General features: G+C 40.2%; 1 protein-coding gene across 1 annotated transcript in view; it reads right to left on the bottom strand.

Moving 5' to 3' along the window:
• Nucleotides 1-23575, bottom strand: part of LOC132109875 (Kv channel-interacting protein 1-like) — a 39531-nt gene extending 15956 nt beyond the window's left edge. Inside the window, exon 1 of the mRNA XM_059516272.1 lies at nt 23200-23575. Within this exon, the coding sequence (XP_059372255.1) occupies nt 23200-23257 (58 nt within the window). The 5' untranslated portion in view covers nt 23258-23575. The remainder of the gene's footprint in view (nt 1-23199) is intronic.
• Between the last annotated feature and the right edge of the window lie 441 nt (nt 23576-24016).

Here is a 24016-nt window from a genome sequence, read left to right as displayed (position 1 = left end):
GTGTTCGATAAGTAGTATACACAATCTGAATTATAATAATAATAATCTAAATTATTATTATTATTTAAAATATAAACATGAACTGAAATGTAAAAAAAAAACTATAATGATAAATGTTGCATTGGCAACTTGCTGAAACACAAATTAAAAATATATAAATCAATAAAAAAAAACATCAAAAGCCATAAACATAAAAAAAACAATACAAATTAAAAAATAAAATATAGAGAAAATGACTAAAACTTCTAAATTAAATTAAATGTAAAAATAAAAACATTCAAAGTGTTAATAAAAACTATAATAGCATCTCACTGGTTTGAATTAGACAGGCATCATCGCACTGACAGAGTAATGAATCGATCAATGTCTCGTATCAGATAGAATTCATTCGAAAAGATCATTACAAAAGATGAAACCAAACCTATAGTTTATTGACTGGCCATCTGCTGCATACTACACATAACAACTAGAAAAAGTTAAATTCTGTATGATTTATAGACCCTCAAGTTGTTATGAGGTTCTTTCAGCTGTTGAGCACAAATATATATATATATATATATATATATATAGGCTATATATATATATACAGGTTAACTTGAGGGTGAATAAAAGATGTTAAGATTGCTATTTTTAGGTGAATTACTTTTAATGTGGGAAGAATAAATCTGACTTGTTGATATAATTTAAAGAAACAGCCCAAGGCACAAATTTTATTCATAAATACCAGTTGGTCACATGTTCTCTTCCTGTGTAACCGGGCAGTTCTTGATCAAAATAGCATCTAATATATTACAGTTATTGCATTAAAAATCTGATTATACTTAAGATAAGATAACCCAGGGCACCTCTGAAATCCGATCCGGCACCTCATTTTGGCGGATCCCTCTCCTCCAGGGGCTGCGTTTCCGTATGGCAGACAGAGAATAGCCGTGAAAAATTATCCAAAATTAATATCTCTATTATAATTCGTTATTATTATTTTAAATCACTGGGTTTTAGAAATATTTAACCAATGATAAGTATTTAAAGGAGCTTTTAAAACGTCGTAGCTAATGCCATTGGATCCTCAAGCTCTCGCAAAACTTCGTCACTTCACGCGCCTTCACTCAGATTGACGCGCGCGCACAGCGTGGAGGAGACAGATCTCCGCTTATTCCCAAAGCAAGGGTAAACAAATAACTGCTTGAATAGTACATCATTTTCTTTACTCAAACATTGTCTGTTAAGGCTATTTTTTGTGTGTGCTTGACGACTGGAGAAGTAGGTTTTTTGCCATCTAGCCAAAAAACTTGTGTAAATTTAAAATATCCTGCTGTGCATAAGTGCTTAATCGTTTATATCATGAGATTTTGGCTAAGTGTATTAAACAACGAGAAAAAAACTAAGCGCCCATATAGCAACAATAAACGTTATATCCTAACCTGTAAAAGGTGATAATAGCATATAATGCACTGCACTTTCCTCAGATGCGGACAAAACTCAGATCTCCTCATTCACCATCCAAAAACCTTATTAACTCCATTTGAGCTTGTTTTTCATATAACCTGATGTTAATTGCACGTGTCTGATACAACACCAACACTGACGACGCAGTGTTGTTTAATTATTGATTTTCCGCCGTTTCTTTCTTTTCCCTCCTGTGTTTTAGTAGAGTGTGCAATGAAACGGTTTTATTTGTCAAAACCCATCAGACATCATATTGTTTGTATTTGTATGCTTAAAAAAAACTATGAAAAATCGTATATTATAAAACTCGTGTATTATACTCGCAAGGCAGCTTTATACGCGCGAGCTTTGGATGTGACTGAGGGCACATACTGTAATACAGCCTGTGGAGCACGCGAGTACAAAATGGCTTAAAATACTTAAAAGGTGTTCAAATTATACATTTTTGTGACAATACAACAGTTACCTGTTTAGTCATGTGACAGTGCTGTCAGGTGTCCCGATCGAAATGCGACTGCGAGTGAGTCTTGTATCGCAGCGTGCAGCAGGTCGCTGTAGTGCAGACGAGATGCGCTGATGAGAAGCGCGCTCTGAGAGAGTTTATGAATTCGAAGGCTGTTTTCGAATGACTGATTTCATCTAATAGTTTGTGTTGATTTATTTTATTATTCAAACCTATGTTGAATAAATGCAGGAATTTTCCTCATTATAAACTTGAAAGCTGTGAGAATTATTAAAACCATGCGATATAGCTATACACCCACATAAATTTAGGACCTGATTAAATATAACTAAATTCCACAACTTTTTCAAAACGTTTTTAGTCCTGGAAATTGTTGTTTTAAAATTGTTCCTGTAATCACATGCCGGATCCGTAACCCCTCTTTGTTCCGGGACCTCGCAATTTACAAATTAAGCACTGAGATAACCCAAACCCTAAAAACAGGAATTTCTAAAAAAAAATAATAATAATTGTCAACAGTACCACTTTGACCCAAAATAGTTTAAGTATCCCTGAGATTATTATGTCAATAATAATATTTCAATAATTGAACAATGTGTTAACAGTTCTCTGATGTTGGTTAACACATATAGGTAAAACAAATACAATTGATTGTTTGTAGTCAGAAATGTTTCTTTCTTTCAATTTTACATTTTTATGATTTATTTATCAGCTTTTCAGCAACTACAGAGTCCAACTTTGGCAAAACCAGACCTAGAAAAACACTTATATAAACATTTACTTTATCAATCAATTATTTTAACATCCCAAAAAGGGAAGTTGTATCAGATGTACCTCACTTACTAGTAGAAATTTAAACAAAAGATGCACATCCCGGCACATTTAGCATAAAAACAGCGTAAAAAATAAAAAATAAAATCCTCTTAACAACACACAGAGAAGAGCTTAGAGTTGCTGCAGTTCTCCATCAGTGTCCAAACCACACTGGAGGAGGCACACAGAGAACGAGAAGAGAAAAATACTCATATGATCCCAGCGGTCAACCAGATATCTGGAGAGCAGGGTGACTGATGCCAATATACTATAACATACAGAAAACTGCACTATAATGTTGAAAATTATCCACTGACAGGCCCAGGAAACCAACTGCAAAAAACTGATGCTGATCATCTCAAATTATTCAAGTGCCACCTGAATTAATCAGCCCATCTGATATATGCAGACACATTCTTACAGTGTTTTTAACACAGAGAGAATCTTCCAGAAGGGTGATTCAACAAACAACAAGAGCAAATGAACAGTGTGTATGTGTGTGTGTGTGTGTGTGTTCAATTCAAGACATCTGAAATATTCACTAGACGAAAACCCACAGCCGCAGGTCTAACATGAAACACATGCTGAATAATCTCAAAAACTAAATCTAAGATAAATATTATATAAATAATATTTATATGATTTTATACTATAAATGCATGATATATAGAGTATAATATATTTTCTATTTATTTAATATTGTAGTAAAGTGATCTAACTGTGAAGTGTTGATCAGTTCATAAGAATTCAATCAATAGTGTTCAGCTATTCTGAAGACGCATCTGTCAGATCAATATCTCACTCTCTGCTTCCCGTCTGAACCGATCGCAGCACACATCAATCAAATCTGTTGATACATGGAAAAAAACTGTCATTTACATTCTGTCTGTACTATCATACTGCTACGGTTTAATCTCTGCCCGTCCTGAATTTAATCAAGACTGTACGCGCAAGTGGATTTTAATTAATCTAATTACTGATCAATGGCAGTGAAAAAAACAAAAATAAAAATAAAAAATAATATATATATACACATAATATTATAAATATATAAACTTTCTTGCTCGTGTCCCTGAACAAATTCAAAACCTTCCAACTGAAATAGCCTAAATAAAACAAGAGAGTAGATACATTAATTGGTATCTAACAAAAATAACAGTGAGTGGCTAACGTTACACTTACAGTACTTCAAAATGATTCAAATACAACATTTATATGACTTTCCCTACCATTCACTTAAATTTGCTTTCCACTACATTTCAAACTAATATGTTCTTTTACAGCTCAGCAAGCTGTCATCTACAATTTAGTTTCCCACTTATAAATACATTTTCATTTGGTCATTCATGTGCCTTAAAATCATAATCAGTATTTCTGACTTGATTGATGGCACATTATTCCAGTCTGAAACCAGACAGTTTTGAAATATATCTTCCTATTTTTGTGCAACATGCTTCAGACGGCCCATTAGCAGTTATTAATTAATAAACGGAGTCACTGGCAAACCTGCAGCTCAAGAACTCATTAATTTACATGATCTTAGGCAGGCAGGCTGCCCCTCCCGTCGAGGCCCCCATCAAACTTGGCGGTGAGCAGAAGAGCAAGAGGCCCTGAGACGGGTGACCCAGAGAGAGGTAGCTGCTTTCTGGGGGATGGTGAAGGCACCTCTCCCTCCCCAGCCGGAGAATCTGGAAATCTCGACAGGAGAGCAGTTTTCTTCTTCTCTGGGTCCCAGGAGGGTACGGAGAGTTGCGGACGGCCAAGCACCGGACCTCATTCATCCTCCTCCTTCACCAGATGGCAGCTGCGGGCGGTTCGAGAGTGTCAACAAAGGTCCTACTCATGCAATCTCTGCCAACCCGTGGAACCAGGTGAGCCCTGCACCCCACACTCGCACCACACTCCGGCCTGCTCACAAGCCGCCCGAGTTGGGTCCCTGTGTTCCACCTCGCTGCCCCACTGTGGGTACGGCTGTGGTTCCGCTGGTCCCACTTGTACGGTTTTTAAGCGAACCATCAGCCTCGGCTATGCGATTCAGATCGCCCGGCTTCCCCCCAAGTTCTGCGGTGTCCGCTTCACTACAGTGAAAGCGTTCGATGCCCCTGTCTTGAGGGAAGAGATCGCAGTCCTACTGGCGAAGGACGCGATAGAGCCGGTCCCTCCAGCCGATATAAGGATGGGGTTTAACAGCCCATACTTCATTGTAAGAAAGGCGTTGGTTTTCGACCGATCTTGGATCTGCGAGTTTTGAATCGGGCCCTTCATCGGCTACTGTTCAAAATGTTGACACAGAAACGCATTTTCGGGTGCGTCCGTCCCCAAGATTGGTTTGCAGCAATCGACCTGAAGGACGTGTACTTCCATGTGTCCATCCTTCTGCGCCACAGACATTTTCTCCGGTTTGCGTTCGAAGGAATGGCATATCAGTACAAGGTCCTGCCCTTCGGGCTGTCCCGGTCTCCCCGTGTCTTCACGAAAGTCACGGAGGCAGCTCTCGTTCCTCTCAGAGAGCAGGGTGTTTGCATTCTCAACTACTTAGATGATTGGCTGATACTAGCTCAGTCTCGAGATCAGTTGTGCGAGCACAGGGATGTGGTGCTCAGGCACCTGAGCCTGTTGGGCCTTCAGGTCAGCTGGGAAAAGAGCAAACTCTCGCCGCAGCAGAGGATCTCTTTTCGCAGATCTCCGGGCATGCTGTGGTTTACACGGATGCCTCCACCACTGGCTGGGGGGCCACGTACAACGGGCATGCAGTCTCAGGGGTTTGGACGGGCCCGCAGCTGCAGTGGCACATCAATTGCCTAGAGTTGTTAGCAGCGCACCTTGCCTTGAACCGTCTCAAAGGTCTCTTACCAGACAAGCATGTGCTGGTCTGAATGGACAACACTGCGACCGTTGCGTACATCAACCGACAAGGTGGTCTGCGCTCTCGTCGCATGTCGCAACTCGCCCGCCACCTCCTCCTTTGGAGTCAGAAGGTTCTGACTCAGTCGTACAGCTGACGAGCTGTCTCGAGCAATGCTCTCGGGAGAATGGTGACTCCATCCCCTGACGGTCCAGCTGATTTGGAGGCGGTTCTGAGCTGCTCAGGTAGACCTGTTTGCTTCTCCAGAGACCTCTCACTGCCAGTTGTTCTACTCCCTACTCTCCTCAAATTTCTCCGTATACTCCTAAATGGATGCAATATGTGTATTTGCCTCTGAGACCTCCTTCGGGAAGGATGGGGCTTCCGCAGCGTCCCGCTTCCAAGCGGACCGGGTACGTTTTCTCAGTGTTATCCAATCTCACCCAGTGAGGTAGTGCTTTGACAACGATGAGTGGATCTACTTGTTCTGTGCCCCAGCCTACACCTAATAGGAGCGCAGGCGGCTCGCACAGGGCACTGAAAGAGGCAGCACCCATGGTGGTTTGATAGGGATCCCATATTCGTAGGTCACCGACATGGAGTCGAGAGTGACCGACTGAAAGGGAACATCTCGGTTACCTATGGTAACCCTCGTTCCCTGAAGGAGGGAACAGAGACGCCACATCCCATCGCCATGGTTGCTGTACCGCCGCTGAGCTGCCGGGTCCCCAGCTCGGCTCCTCAGCGAAAAGCTGGTATGCATTGCACCAGCTGCATTCTTATACTCACGCAGTGATCGGCGGCAGCTGGATGCAATAATTGCATGCCAATGTGCATTGGCTCGTTTAGTTTACACTCGAAGTAGATTGGTCTATCGGAACGATATCCCATTTTCGTCGGTCACCGACGTGGCGTCTCCGTTCCCTACTTCAGAGAAATTACATTTTCCTTGATGTTTGATGATGTTTGACAGCTTTTATTTAAATCAGAAAATGACTTGTTCCATAAACTGTGAAAAAAATAATAATAATGGATGACATCACTTCCTTCCACTATTGAAAATTACAGCCGCGTATGAAACCGTTGCAGATCCATTCGCAAGCACACAATCATGACATCACATCCCGTTTTTATAGCATCAAATAAATAACTAAAAGCAAACTTGAAAAATTTAACATGTAAGTGTGACAAGAACTACCTAAAACAATGAAACCATCTTTGCAATAAATTTATTTGAAGTGTAATTTATTTAGTTTGGCTCACGTCGCTTTTGTTTACATGGAGAGGGCGGGGTTTATGACCTGTACTGCAGCCAGACACTAGATGGTGACTAAAGTATTCTGGCTTCTCTTCTGAGGTTGTGTGTAGCATACTTGCTTGTTTCAGAGTTTGTCACATTATGATGTAATAGTGCAACGAAAGCCTGCCTCAGAAGAATCAGGTCAATACTTCTAAATCATCACATCTTTGGCCCCGCCCACTGGAGTGTCAGTGAAATGGAAGGGGAGAAAACAGCTTTAGGATCACCGGACTATAAATAATATTACATTCCAAAGGATCTTACTCCTTTTATTTTTAACTATTGTGGATGTTTAAGCATTGCATCAATTGTTTGTTCAGTACATTTCACTGTGGATTCTTGGGTAAATCAATTGCCGCTTTGGCGCATGCTTTGCAAACAGGCTTTTACTGTAAGATATTGCCCAAACAGCAATGCCACAACAAATCAGCTCTCTGACAAAAATTAAATGAATAAATAAATAGAAATTCCAATATTAATTATATATTTTTTTATTATTTTAAATTTAAATTTATGCATTTAGCAGACGCTTTTCTCCAAAGCGACTTACAGTGCATTCAGGCTATCAATTTTTACTTATCACGTGTTCCCGGGGAATCAAACCCCATACCTTGCGCTTGCCTGCCTGCTAACACATGCTCTACCACTTGAGCTACATGGACACTATTGTATTATTTTATTATTATACGATATTATTAATTATCACAATATTAAAATACTAAAATAATAAAATCAAATGTTACATAATATTTTGCATAAATTACATATATATTACATTTTAATGGCAATTAAGCACATTTCCCCTAAAATCCCTTTTACACTAAATAAATAATAAATAAACAATTAAATAACTAACCACAGCTTTCGGATATGTAAACAACCAGTTTTGGATTTGCTTTTTTTTTAAAGACATGACAGATTCTATAGTTTCATGGAGAAAGCTATAATAATTAAAACGTTTAAAAATGTATTATTAAAATAGAAATTAAAAATGGAAAATTAAAATAAAATGCAACAATTTAAAATTTAAAATTTAAAAAATTCTGAGACTAATAAAAAAAAAATTGAGAAAAAATTTCACCTAAAAAAAATCTGAGACTAAATGTTGTTTACTATTATTTAATCTGTCTCTCAGCTTTTGGGACATGAGCAACGGGTCGGGACCTGAACACTCGCCAAACTGCCATCGCCACGTTACCATGACAACAGCGCTTCCAAGGTAACAGGCGGGAATGGAGTGCATGTGTGAGTGGAGTGATAAATAACAGGAGCATGTTTTGAAAACATATGCATGGAGGACCTGACAACAAACACACACACACACACACACACACATACACCAGACACACTCTCTTTGCTTCTGCAACCTGTTAACTCACTTCACACTATAAATAATCATCTCAAAGCCTCATGAGTCACATAATGCATGTGTTTGTGTGTGGGGACTTTATTACAGAGCAGAAACACGCAGCTGTGATGCTGTTGTCAGTCAAACGTCACTTGTTGCACAGTTTTGCGAGGACGTGTGTGAGTCATCTAATCGCTGAAAACCCTCACACACATGCAACCATGCATGCAACTCAAGAATGCACGGGCAAACACACATTTGTCTGATTCTGATATAGCTCAAGCTCTCAGTCCAGACTGACAGACAGACAGAGTTGATGTCTTACCACTTGACAGTCGGCGCTGTCTCGTCTGCAAGGTCAATGTGCCAACAACCGCCCCCATGCTGTCACCATGGAAACAAGCGTGTGTGTGTGTGTGTGTCTGTCTGTCACGTGTGTTTTCCTCTCACTTGCTCACTCTGTTTCTCTGTCCAAGCTTCATTCTGTCTTCTGTGATTCTAATTCTTCTGCCTCTATCTGCTCTCTTTCTGCCTACTTTTACCCCTCCCTCTCTCTCTCTCTCTCTCTCTCTCTCTCTCTCTCTCTCTCTCTCTCTCTCAAACACACACACACAGACTTGTTCATCTTTACTCTCTCCGTCTGCACAGCACATGTGAGTGAGTCTCACAGAAACATGCCTGGGTCATATTTACAGCCTACAATCTTTTATGTGATTTTTATTTTATTTATTTACTTATTTATTTAACTAAAAGGTATGATGTGATATTTTGCAAAAGGAAAATGAAGCATTTAAACTCTCTGGGACAATTCATTATTTAGATCTTGAAATATTTTTTTTTTGTCAGATGTTTGTCTATTTTAATGACAACCAAGCACAGTGCCCCAAAAGTTTTTTTTTTTTTTTTTACATTTTAATGAAAATTAACAATATTTATCCTAAAATTCCCAATACAGTAAAATGAATGGATTTTTTTACAATATTTTTATGTCAATGACAACTTAGAATCAAAAAAATATGTTTGACATTTTAATTACAAATTCATTCTTCTTAAAATTCCTATTAGAATAAAGAAATATAATTACATTAATTAAGATTTGCAGACATTTACCATTACATCACTTCCTCACCAGTGGATCCTCTGCAGTGAATGGGTGCCATCAGAATGAGAGACCAAACAGCTGATAAAAACCACAGTAACATCATTCATCCAGCTCCCATTCACTGCAGAGGATCTATTGGTGAGCAAGCAAATCTGTTCCCATGAAATAACAAACTCATCTATATCTTGGATTACCTAATAAATACTCAGAAAGTGTGCATTTGGGGTGAACTGTTCATTCACTCTTTAGGTCAAAAATTGAATGCAGCACAGCATAATCATTCATGAACCATTAAAACTCAACATTACAGGAAAGATTCCACCAAGATGTTGAATGACCTGAGAGAAATATTGATTACAAATACACATTCGATACACATTCTGTTGCTGTTAGTGTTTTCTAGATCAGTTACTTATATAGGTAACATGCAGCCAGTTAAAGGGTAAGGAGATACCAGATGTGTTTTCTTATGATTGATAATTTGTTGAGGAAACGTCTGGCATGAATGTCAGTGTAAATGTTAGGAGCGGCACCTTCCTGCTGATACATTAGCATTCCATGGACTTGAAATGACACCATCATTAATTATTACATAATTACCCAAAGCTGCTCTTGTTTTATCATGAGGTCAAAGCACAGGACTAATAAAGATTATATACACATTACATTACATCTGCTTTTATATAACAAGTCTGAACCCAAGCAGAGGGTGGATGAAGAATTTTATTGGGATGTGTTCGAATACCACTTTCGATCAATGCATACCATTTCATACACTATTATTAAACATGATTATGCAGTATAGTGTACAGTATGCAGTGAGCATGTTTTCTGCAGCTCACGGCAGTCAGATTATACTCACAGGAGACAAGATATCATTCAAAAGACTTGCACACTTCTGAGATTTCTGAGAGTCTTTAAAATAAACCCTGATAAAGTAATCCGCTAAGCATCGTTCAGCGTTTACAACCTGCTCATTACACAGAACTGGATCACGAAACAGAGGTGAGCGGGACATTTCTGACCACACGAGCAGCAGGAATCTGGCAATTACCACTTTTCCCACCAACAGCTCTCACCTTTTTTCTTCACTCCCATACACTCTCATAACTCAGTAACAGCAAAGACTGCTAATGTTGCTCAATATATTGTGTGACTCAACAATTAGCTACGTTTCTGGATCATTGGCCTACTAGTGAAAAACCTGTATTTGTGCAAGCTTTACTTTATACTTAAAAATAATTAAATTATTTAAATAAAATAATGACATAAAATTTATTAAAATTAACGTAATAATTTTAAATCTGTTAATTATAATTAACGTAATGATTAAATGAACAGTTATTAAAACTATTTTAAATTTAATTAAATGTAAAAAAATGTATTATTTTAAATAAAACAAAATATTAATAATATAACAAACAAAATATTGAGTTAGTTTCTTTGTGAGGAAAAATTAGTTTTCCCTTTCAGTCGGTCACGTTCGACATTACGAATGGGATCTCGCCCGAGAGCCCAATCACCTTCGAGTGGTACAAAACGAGCCAATGGTACACAAAGTACCTTGGTCTGCGGAATTTGCCTCATGAGCTCCCCCCGCAGAGCGGGTATATAAGGAGCAGCGTGAGCAACTCGCATTCAAGCTTTCGCTTCAGAGCCGAGAACATCGCTTGCCGCTTTCACCGGAGTGATACAATCAAGAGCCACTGGTGTTGGTGTGACGGCGCGATTCAGCGGTTCGTCTGGGTTTCCTGCGACAGCTCCCGCATTCCCCTGAGTGCTTCAACACCTCTGAAAGAGCTATTTCCTTTCACAAAAGAGTACGGGCCGATTTGCGTCTTTTTAAAGATGTAATTTCGCCCATGTGTTTCTGGGTGTGGTCGATACATCGCTCCTTGTGACGGCCACGATCGCTGTGTCACGTGTCTGGGCTTCCAGCACGCTGAGACTGCGTTCGTGGATGGCTCATGCCCTTATTGCGGGGACATGACCATCTCGGCGTTGAGATCGAGACTCGAGTACCTTAAAAGGTATAGAGTCCCCTCTGCCACACCCCGTTCTAGCTCCTGTTCTCATAAGAGGGCTACTTCGGCTGGTGGCCAGGGTGATCTGAGGGTTACCGTGTGGGCTTCCCCGACGAGCCAACCTCATCGGGCCACACCCCCCTCACATACGCTGTAGCCGGTTGAGTTTCCGGATGAGTTTGCTTGATCCTCTCAGGCTCCTGACATGTCATTTCGGGGCTCGCGAAGAGGACCGTATGTCGATCGCCGCATCACAAGGCGGGCTTGAGTCCTCGGGAGATGAGGATTTGGCTGTGTTACCTCCCTCGGGAGTGCCAGTGTTGTCCGATTCCGATCCTGAGCTGATGGCCGTGCTTTCCTGGGCAGCGGAGAGCATCGGGCTTGAGTGGAATCCTCCGCCCTGTCGAGTTGGCGATGCAACTGTGTCCTCAGAGCGCCTCCGCTTGGCGTGGTGGTCCCAAGCTGCCCTCCAAGGCCTGTAAGTTCTCATCCATGCTTGTCGCCAAGGCTTACAGAGCTGTGGGTCAGGCCGCTTCTGCCCTGCATGCCATGGCCTCACTTTAGGTCTATCAGGCCAAGCTGCCCTGGCAGCTGCACGAGGGCAGTGCTGACCCAGGGGTTTTGCACGAAGCGCGCACTGCTACAGACATCGCTCTCCGGGCAAAGAAGATCACTGCGCGCTCCTAGGGTCAGGTGATGTCCACTTTGGTGGTCCAGCAGCACAACCTTTGGCTGAACCTGGCAGACATGAGGGAGTCTGATAGGGCTCAGTTCCTCAACTCCCCGGTCTCCCAGGATGGCCTCTTCGGATACACGGTAGAGAGCTTTGCCCAGCAGTTCTCTGCCGCCCAGAAGTAGTCTGAGGCCATCAGACACATCCTGCCCCGGCGGCCCACTGCTGCCTCCACCCTGCTGCCGGCGCAGCCACCTCAGCCTGCTCATCGCCGAGGGCGCCCCCCTTCGGCCTCCTCCACTCCCGCTCGGCCACAGCAGCAGCCTTCACCCCGGCCGCAGCGAGGAAATGGCCGCAGAAGGGCGGCACAACCTGTCTCTGCCCCTAACCCTGCCAAACACCAGGCCAAGCGGCGTTCCTGAGATGGGCAACCCGGAGTTAGAGACGTCAGCTCGTCAGGAGATGGTAGCAGGACCACTCCTTCCCCCGGAGGAGGGCGGGGGGAGAATCCTTTGTTCTCGTTTTCTTTTTGTTCCACCACTGGCCCTGCGGCAGGTGGTACCCAAACCTTCACTAAAAGAGCTGTTTCCTCTACCTCCCGGTCCCAAGAGGCCACAAATGACAGTTGGCGACATGCTTCCACGCCGCTCTCGTTCTCCTCTCCCCTTGCCAGTTTCCATGTAAAGCCGGCTCGAGAACGCTTCGCCTTCTCATGCCCTCTTTGCTACTTGGAGTCAGACGAGTGCCCGCACTCCGCCCCCGCAGGCCTCCCATGCCAGGGCTGTCTGCTCCACCGGACTGCCCCACCGTGGGTACGCCTGTAGTCCCCTTGACCCCGCTGGTTCTGTTTCTGGGAGCCTGGCTAGAGCTTCCCAGGCCTTCCCGCTGGCTCATCCGGATGAAGATCATGGAGGGAGCCCTGGCTCCTCTCAGGGAACAAGGTGTCCGTATCCTCAACTACCTCGATGACTGGCTGATCCTAGCTCACTCTCGAGAGCGGTTGTGCGAGCACAGGGATCTGGTGCTCAGACACCTCGCCCGACTGGGTCTTCAGGTCAACTGGGAAAAGAGCAAGCTCTCCCCTGTGCAGAGGATCTCTTTTCTCGGTATGGAAATAGACTCGGTCGTCATGTTCGCGCGGCTTATGAACGAGCGCACGCAGTCACTGCTGAATTGCCTGAGACAATTCGAGGGCAAGAGAGTGGTTCCACTGAAACACTCTGTTTCAGAGGTTCCTGGGGCATATGGCATTCGCGGCGGCGGTCATACCGCTCGGGTCCTCATGGTTGTGCCTTTTTGGCCCGGCAGGACCTGGTTCCTCGAACTTGTACTCCTCACGACAGCCCCTCCCTGGCCAATTCCTCTGAGGAAGGACCTTCTTTCTCAGAGACGGGGCACCCTCTGGCACCCATGTCCCGATCTGTGGAACCTACATGTGTGGGTTCTGGACGGGTCACAGAAGGTTTAGGTACCTTGCCACCGCAGGTGGTAGCTAACATCACTTCAGCTAGGGCCATGTCCACCAGACACGCCTATGCTTTGAAGTGGAACCTCTTCGTCACTTGGTGTTCTTCACGGCGTGAGGACCCCTGGAAATGTCTGATCAGGTCAGTGCTTTCCTTTCTTCAGGAGGGGTTGGAACGAAGGCTGTCTCCTTCCACCCTCAAGGTCTATGTGGCCGCCATTTCGGCTCACCATGACCCCGTTGAAGGTAAGTCTCTTGGGAGGCACGATCTGATCATCAGGTTCCTGAGAGGAGCAAGGAGGCTCAATCCGCCTCGCCCTCAGCAAGTCCCATCTTGGGACTTCGCAGTGCTTCTATCGGCACTGCAGAGGGCTCCCTTCGAACTCTTGCTCTCAGTAGAGCTAAAATTTTTATCTTTGAAAACTGCGCTTGCTCGCGCTGCTCCTTATATATCTGCTCTGCGGGGCGGAGCTCGCGATGCAAATTCCCCAGACCAAGGTACTTTGTGTACCATTGGCTCATTTTGTACCACTCAAAGGTGATTGGGCTCTTGGGCGAGATCCCATTCGTAACGTCTCCGTTCCCTCCTTCAGGGAACGAGAGTTACATACGTATCCAAGACGTTCTTAGGGATAAAAATCCCAAACTTAAATTCAATTACTATTTTTTAACTTCAATAGCCAACACTCAAATAAAAACAATTAGATTGCTTTCTAAATTATACAATTTCTATTTGTTGTTGAACTAAAATAATTTAGAGTCATACTAAAAATATTTAGAGTCTTACTTAAAAATAAATAAATAAATAAAATAATTATATAAAAAATGAATAACATTTTAAAAAACAACATTCATTAAAAATGTTCAATTAAATTCAAACTAATTAAAAATAACAGTTAAAATTAACATTTCAATAATCTGAATTAATTTAAATGAATTACAGTAAATAAAATGTATGCATTTATTAAAATTTTAAATAATGAGTCTAAATTATTTTACGAGGAAAAAAATCTGGGATGATACATGCAACATGAAACTCGCACAGCTACAAAGAAAATCTGTTGCCTGGAAAAACTTATATTTAACCACAGAATCAACTAATGAGAATCAAGCATTCCCAGAGAGGCATACTGTATACTGTCTAATATGCTTTTTTAATAATTTAAGCTGTAGTTAAGAAACCAGATGGATTTTCAAGGGATGGAGTTTGTTCACGAGGCTTTATGCAACATGATCCATCAACTGAGAGGTGAAGATGAAAAGATGACTCAAAACTTCAAATGAACAAATCTGAATGAAACACTTTCACTGCAGAAGGAAATCATGATTTAGATTTAATAAATCATGCATTGCAGTAATCTGGACTCAGATATCTCCCCCGTCTGCCTGTCTGCAGTTTCTCTCCTTCAGAAAAAGAAAGAAATATGTTTGTCTCCAGACATGCTATGAGTGTTTGATGTTTTACACCCAGCAGCGGTTTTAATAAAGACTGAAACGGAGATGGAAATGGAAGATGAGGCATGAGAGAGAGAGGAATGACCCAAATAACGTCCCCCCGTCCCAGTGGAAGGGGAATTGGCTATAGAGTGATATTACAAGGCCGCTGACAGAAGGGAGGATAAAAGGCAGGACGTGTTTTGATCGAAGGGTTGTTGATGTCAGTCAAACAGATTGAAGGAAACAATGCGTGTTTGATAAACATGAATATAAATGTAACGATATCAACCTTCATATTCATCCGGAAGAAGGAGGCGGGAACCGGCGGACAATCAAAAACATTTTAATAACAAAATAAACACAAAACAGCGCACCAGCCCCTCACGGACGACTGGTGCGCATAAAATAAAAACCAAAACACAACTAAAAGCCCAGGCCTGGTCCTCTCTCGTCCTTCACTGTCGTCGCTCCAGTTTTATATCCTTCCATCTCCTCCATGGGCCTCGAGACCGGTGGGACGAACAGGTGTAGTTCATCTCCAATCACTCCCCCGGCCTCGCTCCCATGTCCCTCGGCCCCGCCCCACTCGTCACATACCCCCATCGCCCCTCGCAGGCCGGGGGGTACTCCCGAGACTGCGCTCTACTCCCCCCCCCCTCCCTCCGGGGGGGCCGCTCCCGGGGACCTGCGGGAACCTGGGGGTAGGACAGGCGAGGCGAGAGAAAAGGAGATGGAAGGAGGAGCGACAGAGACGAGAGAGGGGAGAGAGGGAAAAAAAAAAAAAAAAAAATTCCGGTTCCCAGACGCACCGCTGCTCGGCCCTCCACCAGCTGGGTGATCTCCTCCGCGGTGCCTGGCGGTGGCACTGGACGGCCCTCGGCGGACGGCACGACACTCCTCCGCCGCCCGGTGGACGGCGACGGCTCCTCCGGTTTTGGGCAGCCGGCAGGAGTCCCCCGTTCCCTGCTCCTCCCCGTTCCGGCGGAGGCAGCAGGCTCCGGCCACCTGGCGAACGGCGCCGACTCCTCCGCTCCCTCACGGACGGCAGCCGTCTCTCCACATCGTGGGCGGCCGGTAGCGAGCTCGCCCGTCCCCGGCAACTCGCTCCAGTCCACCGCCTCGAGCGTCCATGGCGGCACACTCCTCGCCAGCTCGATGGCACCGCGGATTCACCACAGCGGCGAGGGATCTTCAGCAGCGCGTCCCTCCTTCTCCCGGGCTTCGGCACCACTGTAACGATATCAACCTTCATATTCATCCGGAAGAAGGAGGTGGGAACCGGCGGACAATCAAAAACATTTTAATAACAAAATAAACACAAAACAGCGCACCAGCCCCTCACGGACGACTGGTGCGCATAAAATAAAAACCAAAACACAACTAAAAGCCCAGGCCTGGTCCTCTCTCGTCCTTCACTGTCGTCGCTCCAGTTTTATATCCTTCCATCTCCTCCATGGGCCTCGAGACCGGTGGGACGAACAGGTGTAGTTCATCTCCAATCACTCCCCCGGCCTCGCTCCCATGTCCCTCGGCCCCGCCCCACTCGTCACAATAAACATTACTCGTGTATAGCAGGTGAGGCATTTGCTCTGACATGCCTTAAAGAAGCAGTTAACTAAAAAACTGAAAATGCAATCACCCTCATGTTGTTCCATATTTTATGTTTCTTCTATGAAACAAAAGATAATGTATTTTGAAAAACACTGGTGTTCAAACAATACTGGACTCCACTGACTGTCAATAGTCTGTCTTGGAAGAAAAAGATAATTCTGCAGAAAAAGTATACAGGTTTGGAACAAAATTAAATCACTTCATTTCGGTGGACTATCCCTAAATGGTGATTATTTTTCCCAATCAGAGCAGCAACTATTATTATTTTAACCAAACCTCGTCATTACATCGTAAAATGTAATTAAATACTCAAAATAAGAATGGATTTAGTGAATAAAATATATAGTTAAAAAATACATAATCATGTATTTAACTATAATACAATATTAGTTATATATATATATATATATATATAAATTTGTGCTGTCAAATGATTAATCACATCAAAAATAAGCTTTCGTTTGCATTAATATGTGTATGTACTGTGTATATTTATTATGTATATATAATATATACATAACATGCATGTATATATTTCAGAAAAATGTTATTTCTATATTTTAAATATATTTATTTATAATATAAATTATATGAATATAAATATAGACATGTAAATACATGTAAATATTTTCTAAATATATACTGTATATGTTTGTACTATACATATAAATATTAATATATACATAATAAATATACACAGTACACAGAGGCATAGCAATAGAGCAGGCGATTGCCTGGGGCCCCACTTTTTTAGGGGGCCCCCGACAGCTGACCATTTGAACAATTGGAAATGTCATTATTAATATAACATGGAGCAATATCAGCAGGACAACAGTAAATGTAGCGATAATTATATGACAAACAAATGTTATCATTGTTAATTCCAGATTATTTTAGTTTAATTATTTGCCAGATTAATTACTGGTAATAGTCAAATTACTAATAGAGTTACTGGAAAACAGGTTAGCTAGCGTTGCACTTAGCAGCAGCTTATTATTTAATGTTGAGCAGGTATTAATATAGGCTGCAAGTACCAGGAAAGACGCTTGGCAAGTTTCAGTACCAGGGATGCAAACTTGTTACCTTTTCGTGAAATTTGCTATTTTAATTCAACATGGGTCATTTGTGTGATTTGTGTAGATCCGCTGAGTTTTTTAAATTGTATGGGTGGGGGGGTCTTTTTACAGTTCCAGACAGTAGTATAAACTCTATTCTGTACCTGCTCGAACTCACCTGCTTTCAGAAAACTCCTGTGTGTTGTTGTGTACGTGCTTTGGTTTCTAATTACAAAAAGAAAAGTTTCTATTTAAAATGTGCTTTGCAGCGTTGAGTTTTGTAGCCAATCACAGGCATCTCTGTTGAAAGCAGTGGCCAATCAGAGGTGTTCACTTTGATCTAATTTTTGTTTTCGCAAGTTTACGTAGTTCTACACGCTCACATATCTTCTTATTATAATAAGACCAAAACAAAGCATACACGATGTAAGATATTCATTGTGTAGTTAGTTATTGATCTCCTATCGTATGTCCTTTGATGTGTCCTATAAAGGCAATGTTTGAAAAATTACATTTTTAAATTAAATTAAAAAAATGTAAAAATATTTATTGCATTATTTAATTATCTTAATTTGTAGTTAACTAGTTCAGTATTTAAATAATTTACCATACTAGGCTGTTGGTGTCTGGGCTTATTTAAAGTGAATTTTGGCAGAGTTAAAAAATAATAATAATAAAGGCTTTTTTGCTATTTTTTGGGGGGGGTGTATTCGCCAACAGCCCGGTTACCACATCCACAGGCTCATATAATGTGTTGATCAAGCCATTATTAGGGTTTTGTCCATAAAATGCTTGGGCAGAAATACTTAATTACACCACCGACTGTAAATAATCACAGATTGAAAAGTATTTTGCCAGCTTTTAAAGGCATTTAATGTAATAATGAGTTCTAATAATAAAATCAATAAAATTGAATTAAAAATTAAATACATAAAAAAATTAATTGAATTATATTTAAAATGTATTAATAATAATATAAATTTTAATAATATGTTATATTAATTTAATTTTAACAGCAGCAGCAATTACATTTAAAATGAAATTTAAACAATTACAAATTATTATTTTCTAAATACTAAAAATGTAAATATGATTATATTTAAATGTATTGATCTTGTTATTATTTTATTAACATCAATTCTTACATTCAAATAATAATTAAATATTATTAATTAAAATTAATATTTAATTAAAATTTTTATTTAATTTTTCTCATTAATGAGAAAAACAATAGCATCGATCACCTATAATAATAAATAATTATATATAAGAATAACTATTGAATTTAAATGTATTGATTTTTATTATTAACAGCCATTTTTATTCATTTAAACTTAATATAATAAAAATAATATTAATAACACATTTTTAATAATATTAGTACTACTATTAACATTACTATTAGAACAACTAATAACAGAATCCAATTTATCACAAAACAGAATTCAAGAAAACTTTTCCTGTGAAAAAAAGAATACATTTTAGTCATTAAACTAATAAAAGTGCCAAATGGCTGACATCAAAACCTGATAAAAAGCAGAACGTCTGAATTTTTTCCACGACTCTTTTAATAAAGAACTCACTAATGCCAGCCTAACTGCTCTGATATGCTTGGAGTCTCGCTTTGTTCATACTGACATATTACAAATAACAATTAGCTTGTGATATTCATTTTCCACAGCTGAAGTCACACAGCGCTGGCGGCTGGCCATAGACTAATGCCAACATCTCACATCTCCTCCTGCTTCACTGCTCCTCTGCTCTGGGCATTTCCTCCAGCCGGAATAAAGCAGATTCCAAAATCTGCATTTGCATACAATAAAAGTAACATATAGAGTGGTATTAATATAAACATGCAGCATGGAGATTCTGGGCATGCACAAAGGTAGTACCATGGTGTATTTAGCATGCCAATACTAGAATAAATTATCATGGTAATCATTCCGTATAGTACACTGTATAAAAAACGCTGTTTATTTGTACATATATGTGAAATTTCCTAGTTTTTTTTTTTCAAGAAAATTAAATATTTAAAAAATTGCATTTTAAAGAAGGTTTTTAGATATATAATAATATACAATAATAGTATCAAAAATATAAAAAAGAATAAATATTTTATTATTTAAATTTATTTTTTTTGTTTCTATTTTATTTGAAATATTATTATGACTAATACTAAAAAAAAAATTACACTTAAAATTATCAGAATTATTATTATTTTCATTATTATTATTATTATTGATAATATTATTGATCAACCTTCCCTGTAAAATGAAAAATAACAGTATGAAGTATAGTAGATATAAAACACCATTCCAGTCTTTCCACTTCAATGTGTTATTTGCCATTTCTTTGAAATTATTTGTGAACTCTATAGAAATTGCTAGTAAAGTAAATCCACGGCTTCTTTTTCAGTGTACATATCAAAATGACATATTAGCACAGTGCTTTTATGTTGTGAAGCTGATTTATAAGTTTAAAGCCCTGTAAGCGCTGATATTAATGTGGTACGAGGTGACATTTGTATTGTTGCGAGGCAGAGAAATGGAAACGCAGAAAAGCATGAAAAGGAAAGAAAGCGGATGTGTAGTTCTGTCTCCTTCTCATCACCCACTGTTTTCATTTTTTCTTGGTAACCTGACCTGATTTCCCTCCCTCTTTCTCTCTCTCTGTGGAGGTCTCAGTGAAGAGCCGCACGTCTTTATGTAATGAATGAATCATCTGTAATGTCTGCCGTTTCAGGGCCATTTAAACTCATACAGCTTAAAGAAGACTGAGCGAGAGAGAGACATTGAGAGAATTCAGAGACATTTAATCTGCCCACAACCTGTTTGTTCAACAGCCCGTGAAACAGCCATGTAATATACACAGCTCCTGTGTGTTTTTCAGATGTTCACCGTATACTCGCTTGCTCGGTCTGGACACTAAACACTAAAACACTCAAACTGTATTAAAGATTTTAATAAAGAGCTTAATATCCTTCTAGATTGGTTCTTAAAGGAACTTTTTTCAACTTTAGTTAGTGTGTAATAATGCTCTTTGAGCATAACAAAGATCTGCAAGGTTACAAAGCTCTCTAAGTCCAACCTAAAAGCAGATATTCTGTGGAACAGAAAAAAAAATAACCTTTTTGCCAACAATGTCACTCATTTAAATAATCCCATTCTTAAGTCATTAATTCTAATTAGTGAAGGTCAAACAATAGTTTCTATAATTTAGTTGAAAACACATAATGTTGCATTTTGTAATAAGGTTCTCAGCCAACTGTTTTTTTACCTGCCAAAACAAATTTTGACTTTAATTTAGCATTTGGCAGGTGTTCATTTTGGCCTTCGGGCATCTATTTCAGACACCGATCTGCTGATACACTGAGATGAGATTGTCAGAGCTGGTGTTTAGCTCCAGTGGGAAAATATTAAAAAGTCAAGACAAAAATCTTATTAAAAATCATGTGTTACAGTGTTAATATCTGATGCTTCTCCACTACATTGATTTTTAACCATTCGCATTTAGTTACATCCACAGCTGGCTAGAAACTGATTCAGTACTTGTAATTATAAAAGAAACACACACACACACACACACGCGTGTGCACACACTCACAGTAGCTCACTGAAATACTTCCACTCTATTTAAAGGAATGTGAACAAACGGATCCAATCTCCCATGAAGCCCTGGGCCAAAAGTGCTTCATTAGTATGATTTACACAGACAGATAGTAATCTAGAATTTATTTATTCATGAAAGCTAATTCAGCCATTAGTTATTAGTAGAGGAGACTTGTAACCCCACAGCACAGACCTCTGTGAGTCTGGAAACCGTTACAAAAGCACAGCAGCTAGTGATCTGAATGCTAATGCGATCCTGGACACAGGCCGCTAGTTAACACACTTAGTGACCAACAAATCACATTATACAAGCAAAGAGACTATACCTGAAACGTTCAGGACATATAGATATGATATGATATGATCAATGGGTGGGGGTGAGGACTGACTTTATCTGTTCATACAGACAGATTCAGTCTGCTGTTGTATGTAAAAGACCATTTAAAAGGTCACAACTGACAATTATGGTTTTCAATCCCAAACTCTGAAATAAGTGCAGCAGACCATAGACTATTATATCAGAACAAAACTAGGTTCAACACAAACATTACATCTGACCTTTCGATGTTTGTTTTACTCTTTTAGCTCTGCTATTTGCTGTGTGAATTGTGTATGGCCTTCCATCAGGAGGGGTCTTTTTTCATTCAACAGTGGATAGAAATGCAAGGATCTATTATGTTTAAAATTATGACTAATGACTTGTAATAACAGAATCTTTTTGGAAGTATTGCCATACTTATGATGATGTCTGCATTCAAAGCCATTACAATTTTAGGTAACATAATCCGACTACTCTTAGTCTACTTTTGACCTAACTCATTAATCGCATTGACTTAAATAGGATACTTTTTTTACCATATTGATATAAAAATACAAAAAGAAAGAAAATATAGACCATTCATTGGAATTATCATCATAAAGCGCATTACACATCATATTGTGTCAAGGTTTACCAAACTGGGGTTCATAACATGAACTGCACGTAATCCAGATTATATGTAATCAGATACTACCCAGCTCTGTGTACCACTGTGAATGGCCTGCCCCTAAATCCAGCCGTCACACAAACCTTTCTGATTTTCATAAAGCCACACACAGAGAAGCTGATTTAATGCTAGAGTGAATACCATAACCTTTTATAGACCGCCAGCTCATTGTGTATTTACACAACGTCTCATCCGGGAACATCGAGAGAAAGCGTGAAGAGAGAGAGATCTATGAGTGTATGCCGCTCACACACATACGATAGGATCTGCCATTGTTTTACCTGAAGAAACACAAACAAACTCCTACGAGCCAAACACATAAAAGTATTTCTGGCTCTTTCAAATTTGTACTTAGTGTAGTAAGGGAACGTCATATTCTAGAGCATATCATTAAACCAGTGACATTGCATACAGCATACGACAAATGCTTATTAGTGCAGTTTGACTTGTTGAGCATCACTCTCATCCTTAGTGATCTGATCAAATCTCTACAACACTATAAAAAAGGCTTTTTTTTGAAGTTTTAAGCAAAACATTGTTGGAGTACATTATACAAGAAAATAGGATTTCGTTCTTTCTTCTTCAAAATTTATTTCAGCCAGTACCTTACTGTTTCTTTTTGATTAAATGTGAAATTTACTAGCCATTTCTGAGTGCAGATTGTATAGACAGCATATTTTTCTTCAATCTGAGTGATCAAGCGCACAATTTTCATCCGCTGGACCAAAAAAACAGGCAAAAGAAATAATAAAAATTACACATGGAAAGCAAAACCTAAGTCATATCTACAGACCAGAAGATCACAGAGATGCTTTTCACTGCAGACAATAAACAACCACCTAGCAACCACAGAGAAACCCCTAGCAACTGCATAGGAACATGCTAAAAAAACACTGAAAACATTGAGAAACCCCTTATCAATGCAAGTTTTCCTTGTGCAAAATAAAATGAATTATCTCCAGAAAAATTTTTAATAAATAAATCTAGCTGTTTCATTCATAAAATGCAGAGACATGCTCTTACCTGGGTGATAGTCCACCTGTTTGCCCTGCATGGAGAATGCTCCCATGACGAGACCCATAACTGCTGTCCGCTGTTACACACCTGTAGCATGAGACAGCTCCGCGGTCAGATGAGAGCGAAACGTGTGTTTGTTGAGTTCAGCGTGTGTGTGTCTGCACTTAAATTGTAGCTCCTTCCTCTCTCTATCCTCCTTCATCAACGCATATTAATCTTTCTCTCTTTCTGTCTGTCCAAATCTCTCTCTCTCTCTCTCTCTCTGTCTCTCGTCCTTACAAATATAAAGAGAGCGAGAGAGAGTTAATGCCAAAAAGGAAGAGGATGACAACCAGGGAATGAGAAAAACCTCAGGAGACAGAAACACTCTGGCAGAGGAATAAAGAACAGAGGAAGTGAGCGAGCGATCCTGGTGTGTGTGTGTGTGTGTGTGTGTGTGTCGTCATCTGAAAGCAGAAACGGCAGCCCAACCTTCCAGATAAAATTGAAAACACTTCAGAAAATCCACCTCTTCTTATCCACTCATTTCACAGGTCTCAACACGAAGCTTTACCAGATATTTGCTTTTTTAAGGCAAGACAGCAAAGGTGAAAAGGGTAAACATGACAACCAGTATTTGATTGATTAATCACAGTGCATTAAGATAATTGGATTGCATTACAGGTTTTATGAAATGGATGTTAAAATATGCAGATTTTCTAATTAAATATGCACACATTTGCATAAATTTCCATAATTTATTTTTGAGAAAACATATATACATTGAAAGATGTATTATAATTTAAAACCCTCTGGGCTTCTTCGGGTCAAAAAAGACCGAAAC

This window comes from Carassius carassius, chromosome 29 (assembly GCF_963082965.1).
Source record: "Carassius carassius chromosome 29, fCarCar2.1, whole genome shotgun sequence".
NCBI classification, from domain to species: domain Eukaryota; kingdom Metazoa; phylum Chordata; class Actinopteri; order Cypriniformes; family Cyprinidae; genus Carassius; species Carassius carassius.
The sequence above is the reverse complement of the archived record's forward strand: the minus strand, read 5'-3'. Positions and strand labels throughout refer to the sequence as shown.